General features: G+C 37.2%; 2 protein-coding genes across 5 annotated transcripts in view; one reads left to right on the top strand and one right to left on the bottom strand.

The window, feature by feature from the left end:
- The window catches only part of WWP1 (WW domain containing E3 ubiquitin protein ligase 1), a 61673-nt gene extending 52014 nt beyond the window's left edge, over positions 1 to 9659 (top strand). For all 4 annotated transcript variants that reach the window (XM_042836678.1, XM_042836659.1, XM_042836669.1 and 1 more), the window contains 7 exons: positions 2400 to 2533; positions 2629 to 2769; positions 4146 to 4266; positions 5388 to 5492; positions 6431 to 6527; positions 6841 to 6913; positions 7540 to 9659. In XM_042836678.1, the coding sequence (XP_042692612.1) occupies positions 2400 to 2533; positions 2629 to 2769; positions 4146 to 4266; positions 5388 to 5492; positions 6431 to 6527; positions 6841 to 6913; positions 7540 to 7639 (771 nt within the window). In that variant the 3' untranslated portion in view covers positions 7640 to 9659. The remainder of the gene's footprint in view (positions 1 to 2399; positions 2534 to 2628; positions 2770 to 4145; positions 4267 to 5387; positions 5493 to 6430; positions 6528 to 6840; positions 6914 to 7539) is intronic.
- Positions 9660 to 10502: 843 nt separating this feature from the next.
- The window catches only part of RMDN1 (regulator of microtubule dynamics 1), a 12893-nt gene continuing 9581 nt past the window's right edge, over positions 10503 to 13814 (bottom strand). The window contains exons 9-10 of the mRNA XM_042836743.1: positions 11629 to 11762; positions 10503 to 10655 (exon numbers count right to left, since the gene is read on the bottom strand). Of these exons, the coding sequence (XP_042692677.1) occupies positions 10617 to 10655; positions 11629 to 11762 (173 nt within the window). The 3' untranslated portion in view covers positions 10503 to 10616. The remainder of the gene's footprint in view (positions 10656 to 11628; positions 11763 to 13814) is intronic.

The following is a 13814-nucleotide window of genomic DNA, read 5'->3' as shown; positions in this document are numbered from 1 at the left end:
CTCCTCATATCACTGAGCTTAGTATCTCTAATGGAGTTTTGCTATAACATATCCTTTCATCTAGAGATAGAGGAAACTGCAGTGCCATTTAGCAGGAAGATGTGGTAAAGCAAATTATGTGCTAGAGTCAAATTCTGTTTATTTTTGTAGTGATTTTTGTTCACAGGCATCATATAAATGCTTTTTAATTGAGAAATCTACCTCATTATAGAAGAGAATTTAATTCAAGTCTTTAAAGTCATTAAAAGTCAAACTTTTCTTTCTTGAAACAGTTTGATATTTTCATTTTAAATTCTCTAAGAAAAAGAGAGACTAGTATAATAGTGCCTAATGTACATAGTTTCAAGGTTTGAATGGCACTAACTGCTCTACTTCCTGGAACACCTTCTAATGGCTTAAAATAGCTCAAGCAATAACCTAAATGTAAATCATTTTAAGGATTCTAGATGGTTGTAATAAGTGCAGTTACAGCTTCTGCTTGTCTCGGAATTCTAGAAGACTTGCTGCTTTCAGACCGTAAAAACTTCACTTGACTTTAAGTATTGAAATAGCCACTGACCTTTTTGACTGCAGTGGAGTTAAATGTAAATATATGTCTTGTATTACTCCGTGTTACTCTCTTACTTGCATTACTCTTAACAAAACAAAATTGTTAAATGGCAGTTGATATCTGCATGCTACAATTGTGATGTTTGCTGTAAGATTACCGTAGCTATTAAACGAGGTGATTTAAGACTGTACTTTTACAAAAACAATACAAAACAAACAACAGGAAATCATATGGCTGGATAATGCCTTCAGTGTTTATTTTGTCCAGTTCTACCAGTTCACTCTTCCATGAGAATTGTAGACTAGTTTAAAAGTAAACAAACGAAAAAAGGCCTCATGTCTTTATGCATGCTAGGGCAATCCTGAGAGGAGAAATGAGAATGTAGCGCAGTCAAATGGAATGTTATCTTTTTCTGGAGAAAATGGGCTGTTATGCTGGTTCTTTTTCTTAATATTTCAGCTTTAAGGAGAGTCAAGCAATAAATGCCTTACTGCAGCCTATTTTTAGAATGATTTAGAATGTATTTGCAACCTAGAAGGCTGAGTTCCATCAAAAGAGAAGTAGCCAGCAGGGTAAGGGGGGGTGATTGTCCCCCTCTATTCTACTCTCATGAGGCCCCCTCTGGAGTAGTGCGTCCAAGCCTCCAACACAGGAAAGATATGGAGCTTTTGCAGAGGGTCCAGAGGAGGGCCACAAAGGTGATCCAGAGGCTGGAGCACCTCTCCTGTGGAGACAGGCTGAAGGAACTGGGCTTGTTCAGCCTGGAAAAGAGAAGGCTGTGAGGAGACCTCATTGCAGCCTTCTAATATTTAAAGGGAGTTTATAAAGATGATGGAAATCAACTTTTTACAGAGACCACTGGACAGTGATAGAACAAGGAGAAATGGTTTTAAACTGAAGGAAGAGAGATTTCAGGGGAAGTTTTCTACTGAGATAATGGTGAGGTGCTGGAACAGATTGCCCAGAGACGTTGTGGAAGCCTCGTCCCTGGAGGTTTTAAACAGGCCAGGGTACATGGGGCCCTGGGCAGTCTGATCTAGTGGCTGGTAACCATGCCTGTAACAGGAGAGTTGGAACTTCATGATTGTTGGAGTCCCTTCCAACCCAAGCCATTCTGTGATTCTCTGATTCTGATGTTTAAGAGGTATTTCAGTAAAGAATGTATAGTGGATTAGAGTGAGAAAAACTAATAGAATGTAGGTACTACTGTGAAAATATCAGCTTTCAGAAGAACTGAGTCTGTATAGAGGTTAACACTGTGTGCATGCAGTAATGTTTGCATAATATTGTGATTCAGTGCTGCTAACTGGGTCACATCGTGTGTGTGTGTATGTAGTGAGGCATTTTTGTAGTGTGATTTTTGATAGGAAGAATCTAATTTCTCTTTTTTTTTTTCCATAAAGAAGGTGATTCTGAAAGCTCTTTCAGAAACATCAATTGCATTTTTAATTGTTTTTACAAGCTGCAGTAGCATTGTGTAAAGGATGATTTTGCAGGATGTATGCACGTAGTGAAGATGGTCAGTAGTATTCAGGTAGGATCAAAAAACATACTCAAGTAGGATTAAGTAACACTTGTATACATACCTATCCACATAATAAGGAGGAAACATAGCAATTTCCTCATAAAATGGCTATATCCTTTTGTGAAATGCTTTTTTTATTGTACACTTGAATAAATTTTGTCAATTAAACTTAGTACTCACTTAATGTAACATTGTTTTTGTTTATTTGTTGAAGTACAAAGCTGCTACTTCTGCTTTTTATCACTTGAAGGAGAAAAGAATACAAGTCCAGCAATTCAGTAATTCAATAAAAGCTGAACAGATTTTCTTTTTCTGTTTCAACAGGCATTGTTTCATGGGAAATTTATTGACACCGGTTTTTCTTTGCCTTTCTACAAACGAATGCTGAGCAAGAAACTTACTATTAAGGATCTAGAATCTATTGATACTGAATTTTACAACTCGCTAATTTGGATAAGGTTTGTAGATTTCTTTCTTTTGGAATTTTTATGAATTTCTCTGTTTTAGTATTTATTGTAACCTGTTGTGTTTTTCTTTCTTTTCATTCCTTCAGGGATAATAACATTGAAGAGTGTAACTTGGAAATGTACTTCTGTGTGGATATGGAGCTTTTAGGAAAAGTAACCTCACATGAGCTGAAATCAGGAGGTTCCAATATCTTGGTAACTGAGGAGAACAAAGAAGAGTATATCGGGTAGGAAAGCTTAGATTTCAAAGAAAGTGTTTCATGTTTTAACTGTTGCTTTAGTATTTTTTGACTCAGCATTGTTATTATTGAAATGCTGTCTAAGTTGTTCCACTACAGTGGCTACACTGATGAAAAAGAGCTGGAGAGGAGATTTTCTGTTCAGCATTTTTACCTTTTGCAAAAGTAGAATGAATAAATGGATAGGCAGCTTGAATTTATTACTTGTGGCATCTTGGTGGTTTTTCCTCTTTGCTCATTTTCCCTTTCCTCCCATTTCTCCCATGCCACAAAACCTCCTGCCTTCCCTTCCCACCCCCTCCCCCCGAAAAAAAAACACAAAAACCAAGACGATGAGGACTTATATTATTACTACTGTCATTATACATGTAATGAGTGAACAGCTGAAATTGAAAATGAGCAAACCTATTTTAATTGATTTCTCATAATGGAAAGAAGTGTATTTGACAGAAGATTTCAAAATTGTCACTGTGGTAACTTCATGGTAACTTCAAATTGAGGGTGGTGTATAGCATGGCACAATGTGGTGTGACTTTAACTGTTTTTTGTCTGTGTTTTGTTGTACTGCTCTTTCCTGCTTCTTCTCTATGACTGTCTTTTGTTTTGATCCTCTTTCTGATCAACTTGAGTGATCTCTGAAGAGCATGTACAGAGATGTTTTTCTGTGATAAAGCATGTGTTCCATGCTGTACATAAAGTTCCCACCTTAAATTAGTAGTCGTTAGTTTTGCAGTGAAATAGTTTCTATAGTATCTACCTATATTTACTGTTACTTTCTTATACTCAGAAATGGCTTGACTATTTTAGTTGAAACTTGAAAAAACCATGTTACCTCTTCCTTCTGAATCTTAGCATAAGTCAGATGTTCAGAACAGAAAATGACAACTCCTTGCTGAAGCTGGAAGTGTTGGGAACCATAGTTATAGCTATTATACTGCAGTAGCACTGCTGCTTGTATTTTAAAATTAGTAGAAATCGTTTTTTTTTGTCCATTGAAATGCTAGAATTATACACTTCAAAGCAAAAGCAAATTTTGCCATAATAAAATCACAGTGCTAAAGTACCATCATTATCATGAAATAATTACTGAATTTAGATTGAATGAAAGATTTATAGTAATGAATCTTTTTTGTTGAATGGGAACGTAAATAACATCCTGCTGTTGTTACTGTCGTTTCAACTTGGAGATTTGTAATAGAATCAGTATGCTAACTTCTTTGTAGGCTGCAGATTTGTACAGTGTGAGAAAGTAAAATAGGAGGGAATGTTGCCTCACTGGGCCACATACATAATTATGTACGTTTCAACTTCTTTATATTGAGTGCTAATTGATGTTTATTTTTTTTTCTTTTTTCCCATCCCAGGCTCATGGCTGAGTGGCGATTTTCTCGGGGAGTTAGAGAACAAACCAAAGCTTTTCTTGATGGTTTTAATGAAGTTGTTCCACTACAGTGGCTACACTACTTTGATGAAAAAGAGCTGGAGGTGAGGTTTTCTGTTCAACATTCTTACCTTTTGCAAAAGTAGAATGAATAAATAGATAGGCAGCTTGAATTTATTACTTGTGGCCCATTACATTTTATACCCTGTGGGACATGGAGCATTAAATAAGAGAAGTAAGGGTAAATCACAAGACAGTATCTTTATTGAATCTGGGCTTTGCATTGTCCAGTGGATGTGAATTTTAGATTCTTTCTTCCATTTTGACTGTGTTTTGCAAGCTTCTATGAAAGAATCGGAATAGGAGATCACAGATGGATCAATTTGTTTTAGAAAACTTTTCCCTCTAGAGGACAGCCTTTTAACAGGTGGCACAGGAGTTGATTCTGGTGTGTGGTGATTGCTTGGTTTGATGTGCATAATCTGTGGTAGATTCTGGGATTATTACACTTCAGGCCATAAAGCTGTAGGAACCAACAAGGTTTGATAGTAATTTTGTAGATCCTTAGTGCACAGCCTGAGGGCAAATAACAAGTATCAGTTGCACACACAGCTTTCTTAAAAGCCAGCCTAATCTGTGTGTGCTGTTAGGGTTCTGATTTGAAGCAGGAACAAAAGGCTTTGAAGTAGCAGGTTTATTTATTACTGAGAGACTTGCCAAGGCTGCCTGTTTATAATGAGTAGTGTTTTGAAAGTTTTTTGTGTATTTTTTCAGGAGGCTTTGCCTTTAGGATTTTCAGCTTTCATTGCTTCTAATAGTGAATATTTTATGAACTTAAACTTTGCAGTGTATTTTATCTTTTCTTGTAGTAGTAGTAGTAGCAATGTAATTGTCATCATCTTGGAATAAGAGGCAAGATTTTAATGTGACAGGTATCATCCTGGTTAACATTGAACTTCCTTTTATGGGAAAGGCTGTATGTTTTATTATTGAATTAGTAATTGGAAGAAATCTCAGTTTCCAACATGTAAACTTTTAGATCATGTAAAAACACAAACAATTTTGGAGCTCCGCAGACTTTGGCATAAGATTGAAAAAAATTGCCAGACCTTTGTTTGGAACAAGAATTGATGTTTTTGTTAACATATCTCATACAAGATACTAAAGCAACTTTTAATTTCTGTGTGTAGCTGTGTACATTGTCAAGTATCGTTGTCTTTTGTAGGTTATGCTCTGTGGTATGCAAGAAGTTGATTTAGCAGACTGGCAAAGGAACACTGTTTATCGTCATTATACGAGGAATAGCAAGCAGATCATGTGGTTCTGGCAGGTATATTGATCAGTAACAGTTCCAACTTGGGCATTTTACTCTGTTTTCTAACACAAATGACATATAAAGGGGAGGGATGCCATCTGAATGAAGGCTCTCACTTATTCCTTTCTTTTTTATTTTCTGAGACACAAAGGAGTTCTTGAGGAGCATAGTGTAGGGTGGGAAATGGCAGTGAGATACCTGCATCAAATTTGAATGGCTGAATCACAAATACTTATTTTTATATCATGTCCTTTTAACTGACTGTATTACAGTGCAGTTTTTTTCTATTGTTGGCAGTGATCTACCTTCTAAATGTTCATAATGTCGAGTACATCAGAAATGCCACATATTATTTATGATTATCATCATATTAACTGTGCCAGTCTAGTGCTGACCAATTATAACTCACATTTTAATTGAGTTAGCTAAGAATTATTTTCACAAAAACAAACGACAAGCAAAACAACAGGCTCTCAGGAGCTATGAATTTCCCAAGAGGAAACTCCCAGCTAAGCATTTCCTGTCTTGTGATAAATGACAATTTTAGATAGGCTTTTGATAAAGTTCCTCTAAAAATGATACAAATCAATTATTTTTAGCTTATCTATGTGTTCAGTGCAATGGAAGATTTCAGGGATACAATTTCTCAGGAAAAAAACCTGATTAAGCTCATTACTGAAAGATTCATGATCATTTTAGTTTTAGTTTAGAAAGAAATAAAAACTCCTCATACTTTGCTGATAGCTGTTGCCAGCTTTATGTTGTAACAGTGCATATAATGTGAAATCACTGTCTTTTTTCCCCCACCCTCAATTTTACAGAAATGGAGACAGATGAGCTTTTCTCAAAGTTTCTTTTGAAATGGAATTGTGTGTTTTCAACAGTCTTGTAAGTTTTGTTCTCTCCAGCCTTGTCCAAACTTTTTTTTACTAAATTTGAATCTCTGTACCTAGTTTGTAAAAGAGACAGACAACGAGGTTCGCATGCGACTTCTGCAGTTTGTCACTGGCACTTGTCGATTACCTCTGGGTGGATTTGCTGAACTTATGGGTAAGTGAAGAATGACCCAAACTTTGAGACTGTAACTGTTCCATTTGCAAATGAACCAGGCTGCAAGTGGATGCCAGGAACTTCTTGTACATCAGCTTGGTTCTAGCAGGTCTTTTATATCAAAAATCACGTGGAATAACTTTATAAATGACTTGGAAATAAGCTTATTTCTATTAGCAGAGTATTCATATTCATGTAACAGGTAGCACCTGACAATTTCTGAGTGCTTTATCTGGATTGTTTTATGTCCAACAGATGTCCTGTGTGTTACCTCAAAGGAACAGATTACGGTTATTTTAATTTTATTTTCTAGGAAGTAATGGTCCTCAGAAATTCTGCATTGAAAAAGTTGGTAAGGAAACTTGGTTACCAAGAAGTCACACTTGGTAAGTTGTTGTAAACCTTCTGTAAACTTTCGGGGTTTCTCTATTCTGGTCTTGCATTTACCAAATCAAAAGAAATGTAATTTGAATCACTTCTGTTTTCAGTTTTGATTGCTCTGACATGCCAGTACTGAGAACTTAATCTCATATTTTGCTACTGCAACCTTGTGACATTAATATTCATTGTACTTTTAAAACTGCTATCAGGAAGATAACTTTGGGAAGACACAGAATGAAACAGAATTGTGGCAGAGGCTTTTTGGAGCCAAGCTTAAGGAAAAGTTAAAACTTATTTCCAGGCATGTGTAGAAAGGATAAGGCTTTGGCCTTTTCGTGCTGCTGCTGGAATTTGGAGATGTATCAAATTAAATTTCTTGGCAAACATTTCCTCTTAGGAGTAAAGGTCCTGTTTCTTAATCTGATGTGATACCAGCCTTTTGTTTCTAAATGCGTTGATTTAAAACTTTGTTTTTTCTGTTCATAGAAATGTTAAGGAGGGGAAATAGCATTAACTGATACTTCTTCGTTTCTAATTGCTACATTTCTACTATAGAAGTCAAGTAGTGTTCTGTATGGCATTTAGATAAACTTAACAGGTTTTTTTTGTTGCTTTTTTTCCCCATGCTCAGTTTTAATCGTTTGGATTTGCCACCCTATAAAAGCTACGAACAACTGAAAGAGAAGCTGCTCTTTGCCATTGAAGAGACGGAGGGATTTGGTCAAGAGTAGAAGCAGCTTCTAGCCCAGAAGGAGACTTTGCATATTAAAAGGCTCAGCCAACTAAAATTGCACACTTAATTGTATATAAGCTTTTTGTTCTGTACAGTGATCTTTCTGGAACTCTAAAAGTAGAATTGTTCTCCGTTCTTCCACAAAGATATGCAAAACAGTTCAGCCTTTTCTACTTTTATTTATTGCCCTTCCAAAAGACCAGAAAAATCCCTCCTAAATGTTGAAAGCAGACAAGAGTCTTATTTAAAATATATATTAAAAATATAAATATATATACTAATAAGCTCTAGTTTTATAGAGCTTTAAGTGTATGAAAAGTTGCAGCCATTTAAAAGGGCCTGGATTTGCTTTATCTTGGCTTTGTTATTTAGAAAAATGTTTAAACTGCTCTGTGTTCTCTCTTAAGAAACATCTCCAAGTTTGTTTTATTGCATGGCTGTTCTAAAAGGTGTTAAAGGCTTAGGCCAAACGTATCCTAAATATGTAGAAAGATGCTGCTGGTATTTGAGACGACAGAATATGATGTTCTGTCAGTTTAATTTTTTAAAATACATTAATAGCTGATATATCTCTCTTTACTACACTGATGTAGCCAAGGTCATTAATAAAGCCTTTATTACTTGCACAAGAGTAATGTACAATAAGATGAATGTGATTTAATGTTGAAAAGAATTGGTGCCACTGTTCTGACTTGTTGTAGGAGCTGAACAGAATATTTTGATTCATTTGAGCAGCATTGAAATTTGTTTACATATTGCCTTGGGTTATTACCACGAGGATGTTAGGTAATCTTCAAAGAAAAAATAATAATAAAAGAGAAACTATTACACATTTTCTCCTTGGTCTGTTGTCTTACAGGTTTTTTATTTTTTTTCAACCTGTGATGTGTTTTTCACAGCTTCATAGTTATTAATGTAAACTGAGATGTAAGGGTAGACGAAAGGTAATGTGAACTTCGCTGCTTTCTATGCTCATGTTCAGTTTCTGTTATTGGATCTAGTAAACCCAAATAAAATTAAATTGACATAAGCTTTGCACAGTTAAAACTATTTTGAAGTAGTAAATACTCTTATTTCTCTTAAGTTCCTGTAGAAATTCAGATGTACCTGAATTATGTCCAGAACCTGTCATTCTTTTCTGTAGGCCAAGTTTGTCCTACGTGCATAGCAATCAGTGATTCAAAATTTATTGTTATTTTTTTGGTGTTGAGGGCATTTGCTGAACTGAAAAGATGTTTGAAAAAAGTTATGACACCTTATTCATGTGAATTCTGTTAAATGCTACTTTCTAGCAAACTGTGCTTCCTTATTATAAAATGTTTAAAACTACCATTTGTATTATGCTTTAATATTAACTGTAAATTCCATTACATTTAACTTATACAGAATTTTGTACACACATAACAATGATTTCTTAAAATAAGATTAAAGACATTTCTGTAACATATCATATTGCACTGTTAAAAGTGTACACGCAGAAAAAACAGCTATATCTGTTCTTGTATCTTTCCGATACAGCATCTGAATTCACTGAATTCTGCCAAACCTTTATTTTTCTACAGACTGGATTCTCTGGAGGCTTTGTATTCAAACTGGCACAGTTTACTGTGGAGCTGCTAAGCTGTATGTAGCTTTGATAACAGTGGTACTGCACCTGGCCCAACGAAAGCACTATCTTACATGAACTTTCACTAAGAGTTTCAACAACTAATATTTGAAAGATTTTCATACTACACCACATATCTTCTGCAAAGCCGTTTTCATAAATACATCGTTATCTCGAGTGTAATAGCACCAAAATTATGACTTACAGGTTAGAAGTGGAGGAAGCTTGAAAGAAGTCAAAAGCAGGGCAACAGAAGTGAACCCTACAGTTCAGAGGACTAAAATGTCATACAGTTGAACCTTATGAATTTGCACTAATGAATGACTTGGTAACCCACTACCAACTGCTGAACTTTGTGAATCTGTGAGTAAGTTGTCAAAACAATAATAATAAAGAAGACAGCACATCACAAGAATGTAGTTTCTTTATTGATCTGCTAACTTTAGCTGTCTCATAACTGCAACCTTTTCCTAGGGGTAAGAGTTAGTGAGCAAGAAAAAAACAACGACCACTCTGTAGCATTCTCTACATGGACATATGGACATAACTGGCTTCCAAAGACTGACTACAGGTATGGTTCTTAAGAGGCAAAACCCCCAAACCTAATAATTCATATAATTGTGTGTGTATGAAATTAACCTGGGAGTTCCTGTAATCCTGCACTGCCATTGCTTTCCCACTTGTCTTGCTTTCAGTCAACCTGTACTGGGAGGGGAGAGAGGTCCAAAGAGGAGCAAACAGCAAAGGCTTGGGCTCAGACAAGCAAACTGATTTAATGCTGAAGGAGCTGCTTTCTAGTTCCTGGGTTGTGTGCCTTTCTACCTGCAGGGAGGTAAATAAGTAGGTTTTTCCTAAACTCTCAGTGATCTTTACTGAGCAATCTAACATTTTCCTCTTTGTGCACATATTGCTTTCTGCAGCAGAAGCACAGAAGTAAGGTGCTGGGGCAGTAAGGCTCACAGAACAGGTTTTACATACAGTATGCTTTTAAGTGTGAAAGAATGCTTATGAAGTTTCACAATACAGCAGAATGTTTTAGGAAAAAAAAAAAAATCATAATTATCCTGTGGTTCTGTCTCTCTTCTCCTTAAAAGTTATATTAGTTACTCACAGCTGAAGTGTAAGAAATTGCAGTACCCCCTTCTCCTGTGTATTTATAGGTATAAACACATGAAGCCCTTTATTCTCCTCTAACAGAGAGACTGATGTAATAAAAAAGGTCTTTCAGTAGATAGTTTAATTGAAACAAGAAATAGCAAGTTTAGACTATAATTTTATTAACAACTTCAAGAGAAAAAAAATGGTATTTAGGTTCCTTTTCCTATGCTGCTTACTCTGAGATACTGAATTCCCAGTATCTTGTTTCTTGTTATATAGAATTAAGCAACTCCAAAGCTTCTTTCTGTACCTGAAATATAAAAATACACTCATAACAAAACAACACTCTGTGGTTACAGGCTTTTCTAGCAAAGCTTATTATCATGCAAACACTACAAAGCTTCACCACAGTTCTTCAGATTTGTTATTTTAAGACTAGTCAGTTACTTTCCCCTAGTTAAAGATGCTTAATGTTTTATGTTTTAATGACCTCTTAAACCAGACCTTTCAGTATAGTTGACTTATTAAACATATTGTTTAGTTGGGTTGAATGCAGTAGATGAACTCTTGATATGCTACTATTAGCCCAAAAGTACTGAGTTACCCTATTCCTGACGTAACCAACCAACCTAGAGTTTTGAAAACTGCAGACAGCAGCTAAGGGGATATGAAAGACTGTTTGCCAGACTCTCTGTGCCTGAGGATTCTGAGTAAAAACAGTACAATTTGATGATCAGTGGTACTAAAGAATAAAAAGCTTCTGGCCCTCACATAGCAAGCAGTGCAGGCACTGCAAGCCCAATACTGCAGGAGGTGAAAAAAATTCATAATACCTACTTGGCCCTACCTCTATCAAACACAGAAACAAGAATTCCAGCTTCTCGGTAGCAGATCAGTTTCCTTCTTAATGGACTACATTGTTTAGGTTCCTATGTTTGTGACACCAATGACTGTTGTGTTTTACACAGCGACCAACAGAAGGGAGAGAATGTCACCTCTGTTTAGCAGCTGTGCAGCATTTCAGAAGTAGTTAACTTAGGTGCCTGCCTTAACCTCAGCAACAGTTAAGGACAGGTAGTTGTTCACACCAGAAAACCATCGCTGTTTTTTTATTAACAGAATATCTCTAACCATTGTAATTCAGAGGCTTACAGGACAGGATTTTCTGGTGTCTGGGTGTGCTGCAGAAATATTGGTACTTAGCTAGAAGTTACTCTGAGGTAACTGCACTGTTTCCATGATGTGACGGAGGTTGGTTACCATTTCAGTTCTTAGTTTCCTACCTGTTTGTCCTCTTCTGTGTGTGCAGGATAATCCTTTGCTTTGCTTAACCACAGAAGAGCCATCTTTTTGTTGTTTAACTTCAGGTATGTCTTCCCAAGAAAAAGCAAATTTTTGCTGTAGAAATTTGGGTCAGCTGTACAGAGACAGGAGAGAAAAGCATTCCATGATAATGAGCAGCATACTATCAAAACCACGATACAGCATCACTCCTCTAATCCTCATTTCAGAAAAAGATTAACATTATTACAATAATAAAGTACATGTAGGTGGGTAAATGCCTTGTTGTAGAAAAAGTGTAGTTTGATAAAGGAGGCAGAGCCTGAGTTCAACAGTGCTGCCTGCTCCCATCCCCGCTTCCAGCTGGGGGACACACTGCAGTATGCACGAAACTTCAATAGTAAGCTGTAGCACTGCCCTTAGCACTATTAAGGTTATATACTCCAATACTTGTTAGGTTTTTTTAGTCATTGACTATTCCTCTGTCCTTAACATTTCAAATTCCAGTGGGCAAAAATCATAGCTGCACAAAATAATATAAAAATATATATGGGCTGCTCCAAAAGTAATGTCTCCTATGTATTTCCACAGAAACGACAACAGTTACAAAGGGCACAATAACACTATTTGATAGAGCACTTTCCCAGCCACAAAACACTATTTTTCAACACCATTATTTACCACTATTTAGGGCCACAAAGATGATTGGGAGCCTGGAGTTTCTCCCATGTGAGGAAAGACTGAGGGACCTGAGACTGCTCATCCTGGAGAAGACTGAGAGGGGATCTAATCTATGTTTACAAATATCTGAGGTGTGGGAGTCAAATGGATGGGACCAGGCTCTTTTCAGTAGCGCCTGTGATGGGACAAGGGACAGCAGGCACAAAATGCAACACAAGAGGTTCCATACAAACATGTGAAACAACTTTTCTACTGTGAGGATGACAGAGCACAGAACAGGCTGCCCAGAAAGGTTGTGGAGTCTCCTTCTCTGGAGATATTCAAGACCTGTCTGGGCACTCTTCCTGTGTAACCTACTGTAGGGGACCTGCTTTCGCAGGAAGGTTGGACTCCATGATCTCCAGAGGTCCCTTCCAACATCTACAATTCTATGATTAACTGTGCATTTTCTCCAGCAACGAACAAGACTGTGCATGCCATGTTTGTAAAAGTCTGCAACAGCAGAAGCGACCACTGTGCCACTGCAGAAATGCAACCACTGTGCTCACATGCACTGTTTGGTCTCCATAAATGTTCAGCAAGCACCAATGAATGTCAGCGGTGCCATTTTTTCCACATGGAGGCAGTCAGTGACACACTGTTGCATCCTACACACTTCCATGTCAGATACCACTTTGTCAGGCTGCCCCCCTGCAGCCATCTGTCACACAGCAATAAAATGAAATGGAACATAGGTGGGAAGGTTCAACCTCTACTGCCATACATACCACCATCTGCCTTTGACATTCTAGGCCAATGTAATAAAATAGGAGCCACTACATTCAGAGCAGCCCTTCTATTTTTATACACATATAACATCAAATACAGGTAAACATATGAAAGTGATTTGGAGGCATGCTTTAAGGTGAAGTCTACCATTCCAGTCCACAGCTGCAGTAGCTGACACACAGGGAAAGAAAGATAATAATTTTTTCTTTCAGGCTTCACTGACACATCTATACAGAACATTTCCTTATCTTTCAGCTTGTCAGTTTTGCTTGGGGCTTCTCTCTTGGGGAAAGAATAGTTACATACTTTCTTTTATGAGGACAGTTTTGCTGCCAGTTGGATAGGTACTCTGATCCCAGTGACAACTGAAATCATATAAAAGTGTTGTCTCTGTCATCCTATTGAGAATACAGGGGATTTTGGAACATTAAGAATGAACAAGAATGGTTGATGTAGAAATTCCACTTTTGCTTGCCTCTTTGCCCTGCAATAAAACATTCCAGTTGAATGCCTCAGGAAAAAGTATGAAGGACCCCCCAACGCACCCTGGACACCATGCATCCCAAAACCTGCTCAAGTACAAGCAACCCTGAGCCCAGGTGGGCTTCTGAGAGTCTCCAAGGAAGACACCAGACCCACCAGCTTGTGCCCACACACTGTGCTAGCAGAGCCCAGCCTGGCTCTGTTGCGTCCTCTTGGCACATCTTCAGCTATTTACAGTACCAAGGCTCACCCCCCC

Source organism: Centrocercus urophasianus, unplaced genomic scaffold, assembly GCF_019232065.1.
Source record: "Centrocercus urophasianus isolate 14NV4802_14NV808 unplaced genomic scaffold, USGS_Curo_1.0 seq_11, whole genome shotgun sequence".
NCBI lineage: Eukaryota > Metazoa > Chordata > Aves > Galliformes > Phasianidae > Centrocercus > Centrocercus urophasianus.
This window is presented reverse-complemented; position numbering and strand designations above follow the sequence as displayed.